The 21061-nt window shown below is 39.8% G+C and overlaps 1 protein-coding gene across 3 annotated transcripts in view; it reads left to right on the forward strand.

The window, feature by feature from the left end:
- Positions 1-21061, forward strand: part of DGKI (diacylglycerol kinase iota) — a 396321-nt gene that overhangs the window by 258744 nt on the left and 116516 nt on the right. For 2 of the 3 annotated variants that reach the window (XM_074366972.1, XM_074366971.1), the window contains exon 20: positions 7425-7624. In XM_074366972.1, the coding sequence (XP_074223073.1) occupies positions 7425-7624 (200 nt within the window). Of the gene's footprint in view, positions 1-7424; positions 7625-12888; positions 12952-21061 lie in introns of all 3 variants that reach the window. The other variant, XM_074366970.1, reaches the window with a different exon arrangement.

The following is a 21061-nucleotide window of genomic DNA, read 5'->3' on the forward strand; positions in this document are numbered from 1 at the left end:
TTTATGAATACAATTACATCATCTTACCTAAAAATAGCATCTGAATATCACTAAATACCTACTCAGTGCCCAAATTTCTAATTGTCTTGCAGATACCACTTTTTTAATGTTCTATTTGTTTTAATCAGGATTCAAAAAAAAAATCACTGTGATTGGTTGATATGACTCAAGTCTCTGTAGGTTCTCACCCATCTGTCTCTCTGTTTTTTCCTTCATTTATTTATGGAAGAAACCAGGCTATTTGTCCTGTAGTTTCCCTGAGTCTGAACTGTGCTGATAACGTTCCCCAGGTCTTAGTAACGTGTTCTTCTCTCTTCCCTGTTTCCCCCAAGTTCATGGTTCCAGACTCATCAGACACACTTTCCCCCAAATCTGTTCTGTAAGTAGTGCTGTATTCTTCCAAAAGAGGGTATATAATGTCTGGTTCTCTCTCTCTCTGGTTAATAGTCTTTGATTATCCAGGAATCTTCAGGGGTTGCAAAGTAGGAGGGGTTGCAAAAATATTCTAATTCTATCCTTCATTTATTAACTGGAATATATATATGAAGAGACATTTTTCTATACTTACGATTTGGTCACTTACACAGTTTGTTTCAGAGACTCAGGATAAGTGATTCTTTTCCTTATGCATTTTCAAAACATTAAGTTTGTTCACCAGCATCCTCTGATGGCAGCTGTGGTTTTCAAATGGCATCAAAATTTTGGAACTTCTCCCATCAAAAGTTTGGGTCTATGTACCCTCCCCTTGAATCCAGGTGGGCTTACAAACACTTGGTGAATAGAGCACAGTGGAATTGTCGCTGTGTAACTTCAGAGGCAGGGCCATTAAAGGCCATGCTGCGTATGGGAAATACAGAGAATATTGATGGTCTCTCATTAATAGGAATTATGTAAATTCAAGGTATTACTGATTTAAAACATCTCATTACTCTCACTCATTTAATGTCAGTTGTGAAGATTTATTGAGTATTTGTTGAATGCACAAATACTTATTGAATCCATAAGTGACACTCTGCTGAGTTAAACAGTTACAAAATGAACCAGTAGAAAAGCCACGTCTTCAGGGCGCCCACAGTTCAGTGTTGTGGGGAGTAAACAGGCAATCAGTCTGACGTAATAAATTCCAGGAGAAAGACACGTGTGAGGACTGAAAGGAGAACAGTGTTTACAAATGGGGGAGATCAGCAAAAATATCACAGAGGAGGCTGGAGTCTTTGTGAGTGAGATCTCCAACTGGCCATTCCCTCAGACGGGGTCGCCCAGGAGGGCATGGACTAGCAGTGGTTCAGAGCGATGATAAGGTGACTAAAGACGTGGCTACGGAGAAAGGGCAGAAAGAGTTGGGCTTTTAAAAATTCATTGTTCTATTTTACCTGTCAATGGAGAGGTCAAGGCAGATGGCACGAGACAGGATCAGATTTGTTGTTCAGAAAGATTACCTGGATGTTCCTGTGAAAGGTGACCAGAATCTTAGCTTCTGGAGACAGATGGACAAATCACGACATTGGTCCCAAAGTCCAGGTGAAGGAAGAAGTGAGGAGATTGGAAAGCCTGAAGAAAGAAGTGGTGATGAAGATAGAAGGGGTTGGTGAATTCAAGAGTTATTGATAGTGACTTATTGTGAAGGGTGAGAAAGGAGTGTGAATGAATCCTGGGGGTCGAGCATAAGCCAGTAAGGTAAAGGGTGAATATATTATATGAGACAGAAAATATAAAAAGGGGATAATATTGCCCCCAAAGGACTCTGTTTTATATAAGTTAAAATTCAAACCCCTGTGAGACGTCTAAGAAGATACAGAACTGGGCAATTTGAAACGTTTAGAGCTCAGGAGATCCCTCTAGGTTGGGACAGAGTGTCTAGAGGGTCTGTGAGATCCTTCTCTCTCCCATCCTGTCCTTGGTAGGAAAAGGAGAAATGGATGGGAGTTGGTGTAGAGAAAACGGAGTACTAAGATTATTCAACATAGTTCACGCTGTTCTGTAAGTGGTACTGGCATACGTTACTTGCTTTTCACGCCTATCCTACCTTACCACTCACGCAGCACTACACTGTTGTATTTTTTTTTCACTCAAAAGGGAAAGAGCTTTATTTTCAGTCCTTCAATTTCACACATCTTGAAACTATAATATTGATTATTTATGTTCCTAAGAAGGTAAATTATTTAAAAACTCACACATCTGTGTAAGATGATTATACAAACAAGACTATATGGTAAAAGTGTGTATTTTTGTGTACTTAAAATATTCAGAGTGGTACTTTAAGAGAGATTTGAAATAGGATTACTGAATGGAAGAAAAGATTGTTTCCCTTAGACTCCTGTGATTGCACATTTCAAAGCAGACGTCGTCCGTTCATTTTACTGGTTGAAATGCATTCCTGCTAATTAAGATGATTTCTTCATTGGTGCTTGGTAACCTGATTACCTTTTTGGAGTCTACACAGACCATAATCAGATATTGTAATTTGCATTTATTTCTGCCACAATTTTCATCCATTACAGTTGTGAAGGTCCTTTCATGTCAAGTCTGTTTCTCAGTAATCTAAAACTTCTCAAGACAGTTCAAAGCATTATTCAGATTGAGGAACTGGAAGCCTGATTTGCTATGCAGTATGAAATCCAGAGATTTCAGTCTCCCGAACTTTAAAGAAAGCATAGCCAGCTTTCTTTCTGTTAATTGAAATTAAAACATGTAGGTTCTTTTATATTTATGAATTAGAAAAGCAAAAAGGTTATTCAGTGAGAAAAGTTACCACAGGGAGAAACTCCTAGGGTTGAAGTTGTACACATACCAGGTGATCTTTTTTTTTTTTTAATGAAAAAAGTAATATCAAATGTTTGTTTATTTTGGTAATACATGTAAATAAAAGAACTGAAAATAAAAATATGTCATAATCACCTGATCCATAACTAACTATATATTTTGATATGTTTCCTTTCAGTTGCTTTATTTCCATGTTTCTAGATATATAGGGAATCATATTATTAAACCCTCCTCTTTCATTATACAAATATGTTTCAATTTATATAATAATTATTCCTTCGTGAAACTTAGGTTTCTGGATGTTTGGTGGTATTAAAAACTCCTGTGATTAACATAATATTCATAAACCTCAGTTATCATTTCAAATTATTTTTTTATGACAAATCCCTGGGAAAGAAATGATTGATTCAATGGCATAAACATTTTAAAGCCTCTTAGTAAAAATTAGAAAAGTGCTTTCTGGAAATGTGTACTGTTTACTTGCCCAACAGCAACGTACAAGAGTACCTGATGAGAAGTGATGGAAATTGAATATTCCACAGGTGCTGAAAATGTGTTAGCGGATAGAGACAAAAAGCTATTATAATATTACACTTGATGAAACAGAATGAGAAGAGAGAATAGAATTCCATCCCTAGAAAGAAAGAAATTATATATGTTTTGTTACGGCCAACAAAAAATGGGAGTAAGACACGTTGTTTATCTTTATTGTTACCTTTTATGTCTTTTGGTTTTTTTGAAGTGTCTGTTTTTTACATAGTTTGATGGGCTGTTCATCTTTTATTGTTGAATTGCAAGCACTGTTTATATATTCTGCAGACAAGTCTTCTGGCAGATATATTTAGTGCAAATATGTTCTCAGTTTATCTTTTTATTTCTTTAATGTTTCTTTTGATGAACAGAAGTTTAAACATTCTTATGAATTCCAGTTTTATGAGGTAGGCTTATTTCATATTGGAGCTGCTTGTGTCCTTCTTAAGAAATCTTTGTTACTACAGGAAAGGAGGGGAAGATACTCTCCTTTGTTTTCTTGTTGAAGATTTATAGTTTTAGCTTTTATGTATACAAGTGTGTGATTCAGCTCAAATTCTTGTGTACTGTGTGAAGTAACTTCAAGATTCATTTTTAAGAAGACATTTATCTGCTTTTCCCCAGCACTGTTTGTTAAATAGCCTTTCCTTTCCTATGGAGGTGCCTTGGTGCCTTTGCCTCTTGATTGCATGTGGGTCTTTTTCTGAACTCTATTCTGTTCCATTGTTTTTTTTTTTTAATCCTTATGCCACTACCACACTGTTTTGATTACTGTAGCTTTATAGTGAGCCTTCAACCTGGTAATATGAGTCATTTCACTCTTTTCCTAAGAGCATTTTGGTTATTCTACATCTCTTGTGTTTGTTTATAGATTTTAGAATCTTTACTTTTTCATAGAAAAGGTTCTTGACCCATAGTAAGTGTTCAGTAATTTCTGGATTTATTTGAATGAGCAGAAGGAAGATTTTTCAGATAAAGCCCTTCCCTTTTTATTTCTTCTGTTTCATTATAAGCTACTGGCTGTCCATTAATCATATGTTAATGTTGCCAAAGTAAGGAAGACAGCTCTAGGTGGCATGTGGTAGAATTTGAGAACATGAAATTATAGGTGCAACCTAAAATCATAAAATGCTAGTGCTGAAACAGACCATAGCAGCCCACTAAAATCTCATCACTTAACATGTAAAGAAACTGAATTGATGGAATGATTTTTGCTATAAATAGCTACTCACATGGACAGTGATCAAGTAAATAATAATGCTATCGCTGATCGTATTTAGACTGCTTACAGCATGTCTTGCAGTAGGATATTAAACACACCCATGTCCAGAAGTCTTAATGTTTGATAAAATGGAAAAAAAGCAATAAAACGTAATGGCATTGCTTCATGGCAGTAAAACAGCTTGTAAAAACTTGTATAGAAAAATATGGATTGGATGATAATGCTGCCACTGCAAATTTCTCATTTGGTGACGAGAGAGGGAGAAGAACCCCCTGTGAGACAGTTCAGTTGAGGGAATTTAATACAGGAGACTAGTTACAGGATGTGGAGAGAAGAACTGAAAAGAGAGACCCCGTAGATAGCAATCCATGGATTAGCCACTGCAGAAACGAAGTCTTTACTTTAAATATTACCTTCACTCTAGCTTGTTCCAAAAATAAGTTAATATGGCTGTGCTGACAATAGTAGAACTGTCTTTATTCTGAAGAGCTAATTACTGTAATCCCCCCTGTGCCTGCGCAGTGATCTTGGGCTGATGCTGAAATACCAGTGGAACTGCCGCTGACAGCTCTTTACCTCTATCTGTTTGTGGTATTTGCTATTGATACATCACTGAGGCTGAAAATATGGCTTAAATGTGCCCTATGGTACTGCGTGAGCCTTCTGATACCAAGGGGTTGGAAAGTATTTAAGCAATTTTCAGTCTTGTCAAACTCAGAGGAAGAAGTTCTCACTTGGCAAGTTCTGCATTTTTATTTGTCATTAGGCCCAGTCAAGACTGGGGGAAAAAGAAGAAACTGGTGTTTCCTCCAGTGGGTGAAGGGATACAGTGTTGTCAGGTAAATATGGTGCTGAGGAGTACTTGAAGGCAAGGGAAATATATTGGGAAAATTCTGGATATGAGATGGTGGCTCAAATCAATAGATTAACATTTAATTTACCATTTAGGGTCATTGAAGTACAGCCAGAAAAACTTTCAGCCGAGTAATAGAGGATTGGGTAACAGGCCAGAAAGAATTTTAGTAAATTCTCACTTCATTCTCCTCTGCTTCCTTGTTCTCCCAGTAATTGAATAAAATTGTATGTAAAGCTCACAACTGAATGCTTTTCACATCGAAGGTGTTCAGGAATGATAAGTTCTTCATTTTTCTGTTTTTATTCTGTTTTCTTTCCCTCCTTTCTATCCTTTTGTGTTCTTTTTCTCTTTGCATCTATAGACAGTCAGGTTTCTATTGTTCAAATAATGCAAGTGCAAAAAATAGTTCAAAACATCAGATAAATGCAAATATCTGGGAACCAAATTAGTGGAAGCTGACATCACAAATCTCAGGGTTTTTTTTTCTTTCCCATTTGTAAGATAGAGATGAGACATATGGAAACAACCTGATAATAGGTAGGTTTTTCTTTTTTTTTTTTTTCTCAAGTAAATCTTTTAGATTTTGAGCAAGAGTTAGTATTAACTCCTTTTAAAAGTTTGTTCACTCATGTATAACTGAAAAATTGCTCTACACTGGAATTTGACACATTGTAAAATGATTATAAATCAATAAAAATGTTAAAAAAAAAAAAAGTTTGTTCACTTCATTATAGATTGATACTCAAAATGCATTGTAATATAACCCTCCAGAAAAACTGTTTAGCAGTATCCACTAAAGTTGAGTATACATCTGAACTTAGGGCACAGCAGTTCTGCTCACTGTATGTGCCCAAGAGAGTATGTATCCACCCCGAGATAAACACAAGAAGTTTATATCAGTAACAGCCCCAAACTGGAAAAAATCAAATGTTTACCAGCAGAAGAGTAGGTAAATACACTCTTCTATCTATTACTCAAAAATAATGATGAGCAAAAGATGTCAGACACAGAAGAGGACATATTATATGATTAATTTTATAAGAAATTCAAGCTCAACCAAGTTGAATCTACGGTACTAGAAGTCAGGATAGTGGTTACCAACTGGTTGGTGGGAGGAGTTTAAATAGATTGGGCCGGGGCACATGGAAACCTTCTAATTGCTATAAACTGTCTAAAGCTTGAGCTGGATGGAGAGTTACATTTGTGTATAACAATGTTCATCAAGCTGTATAAGATAATCTGTGTACTCCGTGTGCTATAACCAAATATTTGATTTTAGTTCACCCCTTATTATTATATATATATAATTTTTTAAAAAAAAAGAAAGCAAGGAAGTTATGGTTACTTGTTGCAGGATTTTAATGTTGGATTGACTTTTCATTTTGTGGCCACTGTAGTGAACTGAGCTCTTACTGTGTTTGATTTGGATCCTCAAAGCTGCTTTACTCTTCAGAATGTTTTCAATTGAGGATTATTATTTTTGCATTTCATTGATCTTACACAGATTAGAAGTAGTTTGAGGAGCTTTTAAGTAAAAGGGAAAAGCTTGCCTGAAGTTTGAAAATTTTTCTAAGGATTGGCTGCATATTTAAATATAACATATATTTAATATATAATATATAACTATATAATTATGCATGATTAAAAGATATAAATGCATTTATATATTGAATATAATATAGAAGCTGCCTTAAACTATGTACTTTATCTCTTTTATACTCTTCTTTTCCTAAGTACATTGATTATTTAATGGGAGTAAATAACACAAAGAACTTTTATAGTAAACTAACATGATTAACTTAAGGCTGAAAATACATAAAAGCAAAAAGTAGCTATCAATGAGGATATGTGATCAAGCCATCAAAAGTTTAGATATTTTAAATTATTTGTATTAATGATTTAAAATTTCCCATTTTACTCCTGGATAACAGCTTTCAATAAGTTTATCAAAGGCTTTTTGATAATCATGTACAGTGGATTTGGGGTTTCTAGGCTCCCTGAATAGCTCTTAAGAACTAACCTCTTGCTTCCTTTTGCCTCTTGTTTTTACAGGCTGCCCTGCAAGTTGGGGGCCACGGAGAAAGGCTGCACCAGTGTCGGGAGGTCATGCTGCTAACTTACAAATCCATCCCCATGCAAGTGGATGGGGAGCCCTGTAGGCTGGCCCCAGCTATGATCCGGATCTCACTGAGGAATCAGGCCAACATGGTTCAGAAGAGCAAGAGGAGAACGTCCATGCCTTTACTCAATGAGTGAGTTGGCCCTTGCCCGCCTTTGTGAACATGGAGACCGTGGAGAGGAGGGCACAGCGCATGTGCATGGTCGGGGGCCTCCCTATGCTGAGAAAGGAGAAGAGTCCAGGAAACTCAGCAGATCCTTGGTCTGTCGCACATATTTCTTCTTGATGTTTACTATTCGGTGACCACACCCTTCTTTCAGAAATTACTGCTGTATGGTACGTTAGATTGATGACACTTCTTCACCGACTGTTTGAGTTTATATTTACTGGGACCAGCAGAAAACCATAGAGTGACTCAGGGTCAGAAAGCCTGTCTAGTTCAGTGTGTTCTTTTTCATTTTAAGAAGGCATGCCTTCAGCCTCCTCTTTACCCTGGTCACTTGGAGAGTGCCAGTTTCCCCAGGTGCCGGAGGTCGGCAGAGCGGGATTTGGGCTCACCTCCCTCCACACTGCGTCCCCTTCTGCCCGTTAGTGGGTTGTCCTTTTCCTGATGCTCCCATGTGGGGGTCCTGTGTCCTCTGATGTTTCAGCTCAGCTTTGCCATTCCGTCTGGCATTCTCCTGCCTAGATTAAACCTGACCCACTGCCCAGTGCTTAAGCGAAGTGTATCCCTTGGGGCCCCTTTCCTTTCCTGGGTGTTCTGACAGACTGAATTGAGAGGTGATAATGACCAGCTGCTAAGAGTATACATTCATTTTACAGAGCCCCTGAATCTAATTTTTGGTTGAAATGTCTATTTGGGGTTGGAGAAAGGAATGGAGATAGAGGCGGATTTGGAGCATCTTTCTGAGTATCTTCTATATATCATGCCCCATGCCTGATCTGATCTGACCCCAGGGAAGGCCGTGTCAGGGTTCAGCCTTGGGCCATCCTTCTTCACAGTGAGGGGCCCCCCAAGGTGCTCCCCCTGTCTGTGGCCTGTGCTGCATGGTTACCTATTTGTACTGAATGGCTGGCTTCCTGTAGTGCCTGTGAAGCAAAGGCATGCTTTGCCACATACTTATGGAGAAAATACGGCCATCTAAAGAAGTGCCTGGAACAAGCCAGTGACACGGGTGTCATTGCTCCTTGCCAAAACCTCACCTCTCTTTCTGAGATGGCATATGTTGAAGAACGGCATTCGGCAGGGCTTTTAGTTTTTAATGTTTGCCCGTAAGTCTGAAGCTGGGGTGAAGGAGCCCCTCTCTTCTGCATCCTCCTTTTCCAGTCACTCAGGACTTCCCAGCACGTGCCTTAGATCGTTATACAGGGGGATTTTTTGGTTGTCTTTTTCATTTTGTTTTCCTCTGGCCGCTCATGAAACTTAGTTCACTTCTGTGGCTGTCTTTTTTCTCTGCCTTTACCTTCTACTAGGTTGAATATGCAATTTAGTGAGTTTCAGGCAGGATGTCAGCAATAAGCAATCATATGTGGTTGACTGTTTTCTCTCTAGAAATAATTGAGTTAAGCTGCGAACTCTTGCTGTGAGAGAAAGCTCTGAACTACTAAGCGGAAAGCCCTCTCTGAGATAGTCCAGGTTGTTTTGGATCATTTGTAGACAGTTTGTTAATAGAGTTGAAAATTTTCACAAAGCCAGGACCTCATGCATGCTAAGCATGCACCCTACCACTGAGCTAAACCTTCCCCTCAAGAGCTGAAAATGCTTTTATGTACAGGCAGACAGCTCCCATTTTCATGCCTGGTGCTTCTACATTTAATAACCTTATTAGACATGAAGTTATTTTCAGATGTTTAGTTTCAGTTTTTGTCCTTGAGAAATAATTTTTATTTGCTCAGTAAGGGTACTGTTAGGAATTCATCTGGGCTTTTTTCCACACATAGAAACAAATGTGAAGAGTTATTTTCTTTTTGTACACATAGCACACACGACAGTTGATGTGACTTCTTAGGTTTAGCTGCTTGGGTCATAGGTCAAGCAGCAGCCTCAACTCAAAAATACTGTTACTTCCCACCAGGGGGCAGTGGCGCCTCCAACGAAGCAGCCTCAGGCCATAGGAAAGACTTGTGGGAAAGGGCAGTTAATAGTGGTTCTGTTCATTTCTTAAAAGAACATATGTAAATCTTCAAGGTTAGCCAAGATCTTTATTGTCTTATTATTAAAATGATCATTCAACACTCCATTTTTAGAAAATCTCACCCACTACTCTTACCCTCTGTGATTAGATTGCTTCTTTCTGTTTCACTAGAAATCCTTGCTTGGAAATTTAACTTCTTCCACTGGATTTCCAAGTGGAGCTTCCAGTTCAAAGGCAGCCTGGCCGTTAATACCTCCTTAACAGTTTCCTTCCATCTTCTGAGTCCTCCAAGCTTTTCCTTATTTGGGCTGCAGTTGTGCGAATTTCACTGTTGGAGCCAAGGCAGAAAGAGATCTTTGAAAGATAATTCTTTATTTCCTTTATTTTTTCCGTCCTTCTTTCCCTTTTTTCCTTGCTCTCTTTCTTATTTTTAACTGTTTCTTCTGTGTCATTTGCCTGCCTTCTTTCAGAAGAAAGAGGACTGTTTAAACAGGTTTTAGAATTTGAGTTTAAAACCCTGTTGGCGGGGCAGGGTGTAGTTTCTCTGTCAGAAGAGGGTAGCTTTTAAACTCGTCTTAAGGACTTAATGCTCCTCTCACATCGCATGTTAACATGAATATTTGAGATTTGAGTGCTGAGGCCCCCTCTTCTGCTGGAATGCAGGTGTTCCTCATGGGTTTGCCCCTAGGAGAGCACACCCGCCCCCCAGGTGTCCTCTAGGACTGATGAGCTGATGAGTCTCAAAGCTGTGTCTTCAGCCCAGGCTTTCTTCTAAAAACTGAAGACTCAGACCCAAGTGTCATAGTTGACATCTTTACCTGCATACTTCATGGCAACCTGAAACGATCTGCTAAAAAGGGACTCCTTAACGCTGTTCCTTTGCTTTCCCTCCTCGTCCCCCGGTGAGCCCTTTCCATTCACATCTGTACTAATGGAACCACCATCCGCTTATTCAGCATGTCCCTGGCCCTGGAGTCCTCCCGGTCACCCCCACTGTTACACATCCCATGCATTCTCTGAACTCTCCCTCCTGTTTACTTCCCACATCTTGAACTCTCACAGCGTCTGTTCCCTCTGTTAGTAATACAGCCGTATTAGTTACCTCTCAGCAGCATCGCTAAAAATATGCTCAGTTCATTTCCTTGCTTCCAGCCTTGCTGCCCTTCACACGATAGCTTTTCCAACAGACTAGTTAGAATGATCTTTCTGAAAACGTGAAACCTATATTCCTCTGCTTTACAGACTGTTTGATCATTGCCTTCATCCCCATCTTCCTGTGCTCCAGAGATTATTGCTATTCCTGGAGCAGTACCTCCTGTCTCGTGTATCATCATATTTTTGCCCTCCTCACATCCTTTTCATCTGCTAGCTCTAGCTCAAGTTTAAAACTCCATTGAAGTACCCCTTTCCCTACAAATCCTTTTCTGTCAACTTCTAGCCATTAAATACGCCACTCCGCACTCCTGTAGTGCTCTCACACCATTTATCCAAAATAGTGTCATTCTTGGTTTACTTGTCTTCCCTGCTCTGTGGAGAGACCCTGGGATTTTCCTCTTAAGGTCCCCAGTGCCTGCCAGTGTGTCTGAGACTTAGTGTTGAATAAGATCTATAATGTTCTATCTGTTACATGCCTCAGAAGTTGATTCTAAAACAATACAAATCTAAGACCTCTTGAGTATAAAAATAATATAGACAATGTCTTGGTCACATTTTAGGACAGTAAGTGGAAGATGTATACTTAAGAATGTCAAGATCTGGTGTGCATGGATGGCTGGAGGATTTCCCATGAGAAACAGCTAAATAGGCTTTTGTGATGACGCTAGATCTTCATTTATGCAAAAAAGGAAAGAATTTCCTAAACAAATATTTATTGGGTTATTCTCCTATTTGCTGTGACTGTGCACAAGCTAAAAGGCCAGGCCTGTATGTTAAGTACCCCCTCCCCTGCCCAACCCCCCGACCGGTACAGGAGCATGTCTCATGTATCATGGCCTATGGGTCTACTCAAAATACGACTCCAGGAAACATCTTCTTCCCAATAGTAATAGAGCAGATTCATCTGAGTTCACATTCATATACTAGTCACATGATAGCCAGATAAGTTGATCACACTATTTGGAAGGCGCTTTTGAAAAAGATCAGAAATTTTACATTACTCAGGTGCTTAGGAGGATTCTTAGCCTGAGTTCACTAGCAATTAAGACAACATGGTTAAGGGTGATTGTATTATCCAAGGGCAAGATGTCTTAGTTGGCAAAATTGGAATCTGGCGACTGGGTTCCATCATCCTGAGCTGCTGAGAAGTATTACTTGTTATAACTGATGGCCAGTTGAGGATAACGAGGAGTTAACTCATAAGTGGCTTCAAATGAGAATTGGCATACCTAGCAGAGAAGAGAGATTGGGGGGGGGGTATGTCTACTGCAGTCAGAGTGAAACTGTTCAGATGGTCTGAGAGTGGAGAGAATGGTTATGGAAAAGTGACAGGAAACCGGGGATGTAGTTTCCTCAGTTCTGCCTTTTGTCTTTCCTGGTAACCACTGAAGACCCCCTCCTTATAAAAGACGGGAGAACAGCGAGAAGCCTGTTCCACTCCTCCACCAAGAATATGAGTGGAATTATGGCATTACTGTGATGAATCTAGGCTTTCTTGGTATCACTTTTGGATTTCTTTAAAAAGCCTCTGTGGTTTAACTGAAGGTAGGTGAAGTGTTTATCTAGTCGCTCTTTTTAAGCTGGTTGCCTTTTGACACGAATATTCTAACAAAGCCCTGGAATCCTGAGGACAGTGTTAAAGCATTCAGTTTACCTTGATTCTCCTCAAAGATGAGTTGGCTGTGCCAGCCCACCGTGAGAGTGTGTGTGCACGTGCGTGCGTGTGTGCGTTTGCGCGTGCGCGCACGCCGGATGGATGCCCACGACCTAGATCCAGAGAGGACCGTGGTAGCCCTCCGCCCGCGCCGCCTGCGCAGCATCAGCGCTCCTCCGGCCTCCGCAGGCGCCCCGCCCGTGCTCCAGTCTGTGGCTTGCCTGAGAGCCGGCCCTGCCGTGTGTCCTGTTGGCTTCGTCGCTGTCACTGGCTTTTTGGATTATTTCCGTGGCTGGCTCGATTTTCCTTTTCTTTTCGTTCACTGTTTGGTGATGCGCTCATTTAATTTCTGTTTAAACTTTGTGTGTCTCTCTTTCTCTCTCCTGGCTTGTTGCCTGTCTGTCCACGCTGTTTTGCTGACTGTCTTCGCTGCTCATTCCCTGCTGCCTCTAGTATCCATCAGGTGCAAGCTGCGGACCTGCGGAGAGTGTCTGCCCCCCCTGGCTCCTTCACCATGTGAGTACAAAGCCGTTCAGTTTTTACACTGTGTCTCTCACCCTCATCTCCTCCTCAGGGTCAGACTACCTGCATCCCATCCTTCACAGGTCTGCCTCTCAGACAAAGAACCACCGCACCCTCATATGCCTTCTTCAGCCCTTCTTTGATTTGAGATGCAGCTGTGAAGTCATGTGTGTTCTATTTGTCTCAGTCTTCTGTGAGTTCACAGTTTAATTTTTTGACTAGATACTTTAGGGTCCAGAGTTACATGGGGTTGTATAAAGTTCCATACTAAGCATTGGTTTATGGGAAGTGTGTAAACCCATCAGACCATTCCACTAACCGTGGCTCAGGGATGACCTTGAAGAGGCGTCTGCTGCCCTTGATTCTGTGGACCCATCCCTGAAATTACGTGTGGAGCTTTGAGTGGATGCACGTGCATCTGTGCATGTTTCTGGGTTGAGGATCCACAGTTGTAATAAAAGATCAATGACCGAAAGTTGTTACTGAGTTAGCAAAACACATTTTATACATAGTAATTTGTACTTAACATGCTCTGTGCTTCAATTTTTTTCTGAACAGAAGGAAAATGTTTTTAAGCACTTCACTTCAGGACATTTTTTTATGCTGGTGCCTGTGTCTTGCCTTTTCTTTTCTCCATCTTACATATACTTTTATGGTTTTTCAAGTACTGTTACAGGTGCTTTACTTATGTTAACTAACTGACTCCCCCAACAACTCTATGCCTTGTGTGATATAATTATCTCCATATTATACATGAGGAATCTGATGCACAGAGAAGTTAAGTAACTTGAGAAAGGTCACACAGCTAATAAGTGGTAGACTTGGGCTCATACTCTTGCAGTCTGGTTTCAAAATTCATGCACTTAACAATTTATAATCCACCACTTTTCATCTGTCAGTAACCTATGTATTTCTTAAGGTCCCGTTGAATAACTGTCTTTTCAGAGAATTGTACCTTGATTCTTGCTGGCAGAACTAATTACCCCCTCACTGGAGTTCACTGTTGATGTACTTATTACAGTTCTCAAAGTATAATTGATTGGTACTAATTACATTAGCAGTATATTCTGTGTTTCCCACACTGCACTAGACTTAGGCCACTTGAAATCATTTACAGTATCTTGTTATAAATCTTTGTGTTCCCAGCCCCAGTCACACATCTTTACACAGAGTATTCTGAAACCAGAATTGTTGTTTGGTTGGTAGAATGAATGAATGAATGAAAGAATGCATGTCTAAATAGAACTGTGCAGTATCTAATGCCTAGGGATATGCCAAAGTGACTCCTCAAGTTCAGCTATATATAATTTTACTTTCAGCCCTAATCTTGTAGATACTCATTTATTTGTTTGTTTAGTACAAAGTATTTTTCCAAAACTAATTATTTTGTACTTGCTGGGTGTCAGATTCTCTTTTCTGCCTGGTATCTAGTGGTGAGCACAACAGACCTATACCTTTATGGAGACTAAAAGGTATACAACGATGGGATGCATCCCTCTCTTTCTGCTGTTCCTAAAGTTCATGTTACTTTCCTAGAGCAACTTGAATTATCCTTTCTCTCTAGCTTTCTAATGACTTCTTATTTTTTTAATTAGGGAGGGGGTCATGTTCTCCTTCCCCAATCTGCTATCACTTATTTTTTGAGAGTTCTCAAATACCTGCTTTATGAAGTCTGTCCAGGTTTTATAGCTACATTCACTGCAAGAGAAAGAATGATGTGTGCTGACCCACTTTACCTAGAACCAAAACGTCTCTACTGCCTTTTAGAGCAGAGAATGTTCATACTGTCTCCTTTCTTCCCCGACTGCAATTACTCTGAATGCCACAACTAAACTCAGCAAAACTACTCTGCAGAGAAACCAGTGTATTTTGAATTATAACCAACAAGTGTTGAATGTAATGTCATTTTGCACAGCAGTTATGATTTACACATAAACAGGATGTTTCCCAATGCTAAATTGTGTGGATTTGTTTGTTCCCTTGGGGAAGGCAGAGTTAGACATGGATCTGTGAAAAGAGTATGAATGGTCATATTTGACCACAAGCTGAGTATGATTCAGCATTCTAAAACTGCTTTGATAAGTGAAGACTTCTTGGTACAGGATGAAAGCAAATTGATATTTGTCCTATAAAGAAAGGGAGTTTTATCAAGAGAAAGAGGAATATTTTGAGTAGGTCTGTTTTTTTATGGTTTTCTTTTGTGTTGAATTTAAGAAGTTTGTTACTGAGAAACTACCAAGACAGAACCAAGAATCTTTAATCTTCATGATTGAAGAAAACATACACTGGTCATAGGTGGTTTAATAGTTGCATGCCTCTGGCCAGGGAAGTAAACTGGAAAATCCTTTGAAGTGTTTTCTCAAAATTCTGTAATTCTATTCTCCAACTAGTCACATCAAAGCTTTTGTTTTAACATTTCCCTGAATTTGTGTACTCTGCTTTAAAAGGTCTGTTTATTTTGTTTATTCAGCACTGGCCCTTTAATTAGAAAAATTAAGACTTGGTCTTCTTTTTTCAGAACGCTTTCCCTTTTCCTTTCTTCTTTCAATAAACTTCACTTAACCACACTCTGGACTCTCAGCGGGTGGCAAAACCATTGCCAAAGTAGAAATTGACATGCATTCTTTTGTAAACTGTGAGGTTTACCTCTAAAGTAGCCAAGAAGATCCACCAGATGGGTTTGCCTCAGAATGAATTAAGCTGTTGTTGGTGGCTAACACACCACCTTCCCGAGAACCTCAGGATGAACAGAGCTTCGGGGCCAGGTGAGCCTTCGAAGGGCGCTTCATGTCTAGGGCAGGCACCTGTCCAGATTCTGATTCGTGGATTATAACTTCTGGGTCATAATCACTGGACCCCAAAACCAATGGCGAGAGTACCAGAAGGGCCTAAGTGTTAAAAAAAATTGTGAATATATTTGTTGTTAATGTTTCTGTTGTTACTATTGTTTCCCTGAGTGATTATCTCTGAGCAGTAGGATTCCAGATTATTTTTTTATTGGACTTCTTTATTTTCTGATTGATTTCAGTGAACACGCACTACTTCTCTAAAGGGGGAAAAAGCAAAAAATTAAAGTGTATATTTTTAAGAGAATAGGAGAGAATTGCTAAATCCATTGTTTGAGCAAATGGCATTTCTTTCAGTTCCCTCTCAGAGTCAGATGGCGAAGCATGAGTTAGCTTCAGGCTTTCTGGGAAACGAATCTGCTTGCTCTCTGATCCTCCGAGCAGAGGAAACTGCTAAGCTTCACTCATCCTCTCTCCTTCCTCCTTTTCTCTCACTCCCACCGCACACTTTCCGAATTTCCTTCCCAGTGATTTCACTTCCCACTGTGCAGTTTCTTGATCTTTAATCATGTCAAAATACTGTGCTGTCCTTTCTTCTTAAGCCACTCCTCTGTGCTGCTTCCAGAAAAATGGAAAATTCTAAAGAAAAGTTAAGAAGCAGCTACTTGGGATTGAGATCATACCAATTTCTGGACTTGAGCCCAGGTTGCAACTCAGATAATTTTTTTTCTGCCTGTGCTCTCACTCCGCCTGTGCTTCTGTTCCCACTCAGGTAGCCAGGGGAGATGTGGGTCTGGTGACTTAAAGACCAGGGGGCAGCAGGAACAGACATGAGTCTCTAACTGCACTGTCTTCCTTCTTATCCTGTAGTCCCCAGGCCCCAAGAAAACATCCTTCTTTGAGCATCTAGAGGAGCCTTGATTTTTTTCCATATGACATTGACCATATAGTAAACATTTTGCATTTCAGTTTCTCAGATATTAAAAAGAAACATAGTTGGTCCCTGGGATTTCTATCAGCAATGAAGTTCTGTTGTGCTAAAAATCAGGGCATGACCCTAGACTCTATGATCTGCCCCAGAGGGATCTAAGACATGAAGTAGGCGAGACTTGCCATGGGATGTGACAGGGTCATTCTGTATCCTTAGTACTGATCAGGGAGGGAGGCCCTGCACTGCCTTAGTACACTCTCACCTTGCTCCCAGTGAGAACCCAGGCTGAATTTTTCACTGAGTCAGGGAGGTACTACGGGCCTGATATTGAGTTGTGATTGAATTTAATTAGCATCCTGATAACTGTGTGAGGCAACAGTTGCTGTCATTCCCATCCCATAGATGAGAAAGACTGAATTGATAAGAAATATTCAGAAACTTGCCTAAGATCATATGCTATAAAGTCATGATGGTAAGTTTAACACCCAGGGCTGTTTGGAGGTAGCATTTAAGGCACTGAATTCTGCTGTCTGTATAACCTCTGGTCATTTTCCTCTGTGTGTATGTTTATTTTTATATATGTAACTTATACATTTTAATCAAATTATGCTATGTAAACTTCTCCCCTTTTAAAGAAAACCTTGGAGATGACTAACACTGAGAATTCAATTTTGAGTGTTTCAAATGTGTGAATCTTCTGTATTGCAGGCTTGCAGTTTAAGTATTACTGTACAAAAAATGTCAGAGTGACAAAACCCAGTTAAAAATAAATTCTCGTGCCGCTAAAGGAATTGCAGAGGCTTTTAGGGTTGTTAGTAATGGTGTTCGGTCTGTGAAAGAGGCTCGTTGGGCAGGGTCCTGCTTGCATCCGCAGGGGGTGGATAGGTGCCTGTGTTCCTCTCTCGGCGAAGCTGAACATGGCTCAAGCATCTGGTGCAGTTATGTAAAGGCAGAGCACATTTAGGACTCCCTCAACATTTAAAATTATATCTCGCTCCTTTTACAATTTATTTTTAGAGATAAATTATTCATGTCTGCATAGGTGTAGAAACAGTGTTGCGAGTCAGCACTTCTTATACGGTAAAAGGTCGGTAAAAGGTCACTCAGCAGGTGTTGGCTTGATGGGCCGGGCACGAGGCACAGTGAGCTTGGGAGGGTGAAGGGGAGAGTCTGCAGGAAGGTTTGGTGCAGCCCACTGGGCAGGATAAAGGAGGGAGGAGAATTCATGAATTTTGTTTCATCAGAATAAATTTTAGAAAATAAAAATATTTTAAAAATCTCACCTTAGATGTAATGTTAGTCCAATAAACACAACAATAATCTGCAGATTATTCTACATACCTTGACTTTTAGGACAAGAAGTGGAAATTAGGGGCTGAGTAGCCCAACAGTGAGATCAAGCCAGGAGAGATTTCCAAGCCAGGTTGGAACTTTGGAAAGTGAAAAATTAGATTTCTCTCATTCTTCTATGCTGTATCTTTTTATCAACAGTCATTGTAGGATTAACACCAAGTGTGTCAGCTCTCTTGGCACACCTGTTTAGCAGGTGTCCGTGTAAGTTTGCTAGGGCCGCCATAACAGGCACCATGGACCCAGTGGCTTACACAGCAGGACTTTATTTCCGTGCAGTTCTGCTCTGGAGGCTGGGAGTCTGACATCAGGTGTCAGCAGGGCTGGTTTCTTCTGAGGCCTCTCTCTGTGGCTTGAGAAGGCCATCTTCTCCCTCTGTCTTCACACTGTCCTGCCTCTGTGTCCGTCTCCTGATTTCTTCTTAGAAGGACACCAGTCAGGTTGGGTTACAGTTCACTGATAGGACTTCATTTTCACTCATTTCGTCTTTAAAGACCTCATCTCCAAATAGAATCACATTCTGCAGTACTGGGAGTTAGGACTGCATATGAATTTGGGGGGGCACACAACCTAACCCATAACAGCATCATACTAGGTAAATTTGAGTTAATTTTAGGATTTATTTTCTCTGTCACCAACTGTGTCAGGGTTGAACTTTGTGTATATTACATGTATTGATAGTTGAATTCTTTTAAATCTTTTTATTATAAAATGGTCTAAGAGGCTGAAGGACACTGCTTTTTGATTTATAGCCAATTCTAAGAATTATATGGGTGCAATAAGGTTGTTGACCTCTCTGAACCCAAATCCATTTTCTGTAAAATAAGGCAGTTAACAGTAAGAACTTTAAATTTTTTTCAGATCCGAATTCCTAGACCATTACTATAATAAAAACAACTATAGAAATATAGATGATAAATGGCAAATGAGAGGGGTAAGTTTTGCTAGTTTTTGTGAATAAAAGATTTATTTACAAATGGATGCTCCACCCAGAAAAAAAAAAACTTTTAGAAAAATCATTACTTATACCTTGAGATAAACCATTACAACTGTGATGTTATTAATGGATTTGCTGCATTCAGGGAGAAAAAAAATTTCAGTTTTTACTCTAGCACTGCAATGATTACTGATACTGTATTTCTGCTGTAAAGTAAGAAGAATCTGTCACTAACAGAAATCTAGACATTTGTTTTGAACATTCCAAGAGGGTACTTTGGATTGCTTTGCTGAGGTGGTAATGAAATGCAATGTACATTTCATTTATAGGAGGATGTCAGTTGAATTATACCCGTGCAATTGAGTTTTCCTCATCTGTCATAACACCCTGAAGTGCTTATATGAAATGAAAAGATGCCTTTAAAGACATAAAAAGAAAATACTTGTTGATGCTAGATTTAATTAATCCCCAGTACTCATCATCACATTTTGTGTCAGAAAATGAAATTCTAAAAAGAATTCATCAAGTTCCAAAAATTGTAGCTAAGATTTGATTCAAACGAATGTGGCATTGGAAGAATTATAAATGGAACAAAAAGGCTGAAACTTTTCAGCCTCATATTACAGAAGAGAGAAATTATTTTATTTTTCTTGATCATTTAGGCTCTACTGCTCTCCAGAGGTGATTTATGTCCTCTAATTGGGACATAAATAAATCTTTTGGTTTGATGGTATTTTGTTGCCCAGGCGAAGTAAAACAATTACATGTTTCCTTGAAGACAGGTTCTCAGTTTATGAGTATGTTAGGATGCTGCCTTTGGTGGAGACAATCTACTTTAATGTGATAATTAAAGTAAGAGGCTAGAAAGAAATAGGACTTGACTGTTAGTGGAAAGTGTGGGTCCTTGCCACCGGCTGTGGAAGGATTCACGCAGCAGAGGCAAAGGGATGAAGTGAGCAGCTGCTTTATTGCTCAGCAGGGGAAATGGAAAGGAAGCACTCAAGTGGGGAGCGTCAGGCAAGATGGGCGGGAGGGGCAGCTCTGGCCTGGGTCAGCCCACGTGGACTTTCATGGGAGGCTTCTGCCTTCATGTCCTCCTTCTGGGTGTGATGGAGCCAATCAGTCCTTGTGTGGGCTTTCCCAGTTGTTGTCATGGTGCTGGGTGTGTGGGTGTCACTGAGCATGCTAATACATTGCAGTGAGCATATAATGAGGTTCAAGGTCTAACTGGAAGTCAAATCCTTCACCATCTTGGGCTCAGTTGGTGCTAACCAGTTTTTGTTTCTTCTCTGCAGCTGCCTCCTGAGACTTAGATGAGAGTAACTGGTTTTGAGAGAGCAGCAGGGGTATGATCCTGGGGGCAACAGCCTTGGTAACAAAAAGAAAAGTTGCTTTTAACCAGAATGCTTGCAATCTGGTGGACCCAGCATTCCCCCCAAAAAACATCTCCAAAGATTCTGTTCAGCCATGAGAGTTTTAAAGGGAAATGCAGGAGTAATCTCAGTTAATCACTGAGATAAGTGGTCAGAGTCATTGCCATCCCCCCGTGCTTTCAGGCTTGTCCCGATCAATCTGCTCTTCTCTGACTTAGGGAGGCCTGGGAGACTTCAGCTTCCCTATAAACAAGAGGCAGGGATTGGGGGAGCCCACAGGGCCCTCCTTGGTATCAGAACGAGCAAAAGTACCCCATACTATTTTCACATTATGACATTCTCAACAGAAACCTTTCCCCTCTTTTATTATATGTATTTTTAGTATTGGTAGCACTAAAATATTAACTAGTTAATTAATATTTTAACCAACTGTTTTCTGTTTGTTTCTTCATCACCTAAGTAATTTGTCTACCACAAAAAGTTTATGTTGAGGAATTTTTTTTCCTCAAATTTACTGTCAAATTTTAGAAAGGTTATTTTTTGGTGACAGAACTGTTGTATGATCTTCATAAGTTCTATTCTAGCCGTACATCTTTAGTCTGTCTATTCTTACACTATCAAGAAGAATCGTTCCAAAAAACAATTCCTTAGTCATTGGATTAGGAATTAGAGAAAGGTGATGAAAATTTCCCACCTAATTGGCTGAACTTGCCGAGTTGGAAAGGAG

Source organism: Camelus bactrianus, chromosome 7 (assembly GCF_048773025.1).
Source record: "Camelus bactrianus isolate YW-2024 breed Bactrian camel chromosome 7, ASM4877302v1, whole genome shotgun sequence".
NCBI lineage: Eukaryota > Metazoa > Chordata > Mammalia > Artiodactyla > Camelidae > Camelus > Camelus bactrianus.